This window comes from Micropterus dolomieu, linkage group LG18 (genome assembly GCF_021292245.1).
Source record: "Micropterus dolomieu isolate WLL.071019.BEF.003 ecotype Adirondacks linkage group LG18, ASM2129224v1, whole genome shotgun sequence".
Taxonomy (NCBI): Eukaryota; Metazoa; Chordata; class Actinopteri; order Centrarchiformes; family Centrarchidae; genus Micropterus; species Micropterus dolomieu.
Window position 1 is genome coordinate 2,284,493 of NC_060167.1, and position 2,961 is coordinate 2,287,453.

At 42.9% G+C, this 2,961-nt stretch overlaps 1 protein-coding gene across 1 annotated transcript; it reads right to left on the bottom strand.

Moving 5' to 3' along the window:
• Positions 1-223: 223 nt before the first annotated feature.
• On the bottom strand, positions 224-929 carry LOC123956657 (E3 ubiquitin-protein ligase TRIM17-like; the record flags this gene model as incomplete). Its single annotated transcript, XM_046029009.1, has 1 exon — positions 224-929. A coding segment is annotated over exon 1 (543 nt), but the record flags the coding sequence as incomplete, so codon positions are not given.
• Between the last annotated feature and the right edge of the window lie 2,032 nt (positions 930-2,961).

A 2,961-nucleotide genomic window follows, 5' to 3' on the forward strand; every position in this document is an offset into this window, starting at 1 on the left:
GTGGATCATCCAGCAGGGGGCGCTGCTGGACTCTTTCCACTGCAGCCTTGTAGTTGAGCAGGAATGAGACGTCTTCAGCTCTCAGCTCCTCCTCTGTGGCTCTGACTGTGTCTGAAAGAGCTGCTATCTCTCTGCTCAGAGCCTCCATCTTCTCCTTCATCATCTGACTCTTCTGCTCCTCTTCCTCCCTCAGTGCAGCCATCCTGGCCTCCTCTTCCTCCTCTAGAAACTGCTGAAGCTTCTTAAACTGCTCCTTAATCTGCCTCTCTGTGTGTCGGGCCTGGACCTTCATGTGTTCTGCTGTTTGATCAAACTTCACTTTAACTTGTTCACAAACCTTTAACTTCTCCTTTAAGGGCTCCAGAGTTTCCTGAAGTTCCTTCTTGTGTTGTCGTGCAGCTTCATCGACGGGTCTGAATCTGTGGTTGCTGTGTTTTTCTGAATCTCTGCAGACGACACACACTGGCTGCTGATGGTCCAGACAGAAGAGTTTGATTTTCTCAGAGTGCAGACTGCAGAGAGCCTCTGAAGCTCTCTGATCTCTCTCCTGTAAGAAGGCCTCACACAGGTTCTTTAACGCCAGGTTAGGCGGGGGATCCTTTGAAGATCTTCTCTTACAAACTGGACACTCAGGTGCTTGTTTTTCTCTCCACCAGCTCTTCAGACAGACTTTACCGAAGCTGTGGCTACATGACAGAACAACAGGATCTCTGAAGACCTCCTGACAGACCGGACAGCAGAAATCCTCCTCTGATCTGGAAGCCATTTGGTCTCTGAAGCTGAAAACCCAGAAGACATCAGGTTACAACAGGCAGTCAGCTGTGTTTCCCTCCCTGCTGTAGAAAGTTGCCTCAGTCTCTGAGTGTTTCAGTCAGCAGCGGGTTGCAGTTGAAGTACTTCCTCCTGTAACTGTCCTCCCTCTGACGTCACAGCTTTGTAATGAAGGTAAATCTTACCGTCTTTCTGTCGCTGCATCTCTTTTCTCTGAGAACTGAACAGGAACAAACTCTTCCCGGTTGTCTCGGGTGAGTTGTGTAGGGGCGGAGCTTCTCATTTCTCACACTGACTCACAGCTTGATCATATAAAAACATGTAGAAATGTGTTGAGTATGTAATCTGAGGACAACACTGAGCACTCAGATCTGTCCTTTAGGGGGCAGCACCGCGCTGTCAGACTGCTGAGCTGCAGTTTCAGGTCCTATTTGGCTCCTGAGACATGAGCAGTGGTGGAAGGAAAGTACAGATACCGCCCGAAAAATGGTACTCAAGTAAAAGTCATACAGTATAAACCTACTACAAAAGTACCTGGTTTTAAAAATACATCAGTAATCAAAAGTAAAAAGTACTATTGATCTAACAAAAAGCAATCTATATTTTTAAATTCACTCAAGACAGGTTTGAATACAGCATTATATGTTATAGTGAATCACAATAAGGACAACTGAGTCACAAGAGGACAAGTGCAGCTCACGGTCCCAAAAAAGCAAAGTTGGCTGCCCTTTTCAGATGTTTATATTGCTAAACTCTTCCAGCTACGTTACCACTCGGTCTCGGACTGGCTGCGACTCACAAAAACAAACCTGCCGCACAGTTACACCTGACACCACAAAGCTCTCACTACAGTCCTCCCTCTGTAAGAAGCCTGAATAGAAACCTCCTCTGGAAAAATCCAGTGCTGGTTTGAATAGACCTCTGTGCACTAACTCGGACCTCATGAAGTCTGATAAGAGTCTGGGCCAATCTGCTGGGTCATTCGGTGGCGCAGTAACTGTTCCATTAGCGTCTGAGCTGCTGGCCATACATCTCTGGCTGAGCTTGTACTGGCTGAGGCTGCCTGTATTTCACCTGGGTCTGTGGGACCTGCTAAAGATGTCTGGACTGGGTCTGTGCTGGTACTGGTCGAGGCTGATGATCCAGCATCTACTCTACAGACAACTTCAGCATAGCTCCTGTAAATTATAGATATTTTCTATATATTAATGCTTCTGCATCAGGCACATTCAAACTGGTCCCTCCAGGTTTCCTTGAATACATTTTCAAATATAAAAAAGTATTTATAAAATGACTTGGCTGAATATAATATGATGCTTATTATTTACTGAGATGTGCGTCCATATTTCCCAGTCCGCCTGCTAATCAACATATTGATAGTCGATGTTGATGTGAATCCACTGCTTGTAACTAAACTTCACGGTCTTGTTTTATAATGATGTATAAGGAGTAGGGGTGTGTTTTGGCAAGGACTTCACAATATGATACGCATCATGATACGATAAATATTGCGATATTCCACACAGTTAACTAAAAAGTTAAAAATAAAATACAAGTTACGGTGTGCCATCTGAGTGGTCTTGCATCGGATCACACTGATAAATTAGCAGAAAAATTTAGTCAAAACAATATAATACAAGTTTCCTTTCCAATTTATTTTTTAGCTACCATAACAAAATAGACTTAACACTTTTAACAATGGACACACTGATATTGAAAACATTAAAATAAAGTGCATTAGATATTTCAAATGAATTTAAAGTGCACAGTTAAGTTAACTCACTGAGGTTTGTGTGGGGCTGAGCTTAAATGTTAAAACAATTTAAAATAAAGTGCAGATGCTCAGGTACTGTCCATGTAAACAATGAAGTAAAATATTATAATCAACGTTAATAAAACTAAATTAGTCAGTGTGATGTAAACATAAATACAACCCAAATGATTTTTGCATGTGTCCATTAAGCGTTTATATGAACCCTTGTTAAAAGCATTGATTCCATGGCAGGCCTATTTTGACTTTAGATTTTTGTTTAGGAACAGAATCTGATCAACATGTTCTGGGGTAAGTGCACTCCTCTGAGCTGTAATAATGTCCCCTGCAGTGGCGAACACTCTCTCTGAGGACACACTAGTCCCCGGGATACACAGGTATTTCTTTGCCATGTGTGACAAGAAAGGATACTTGCTCTG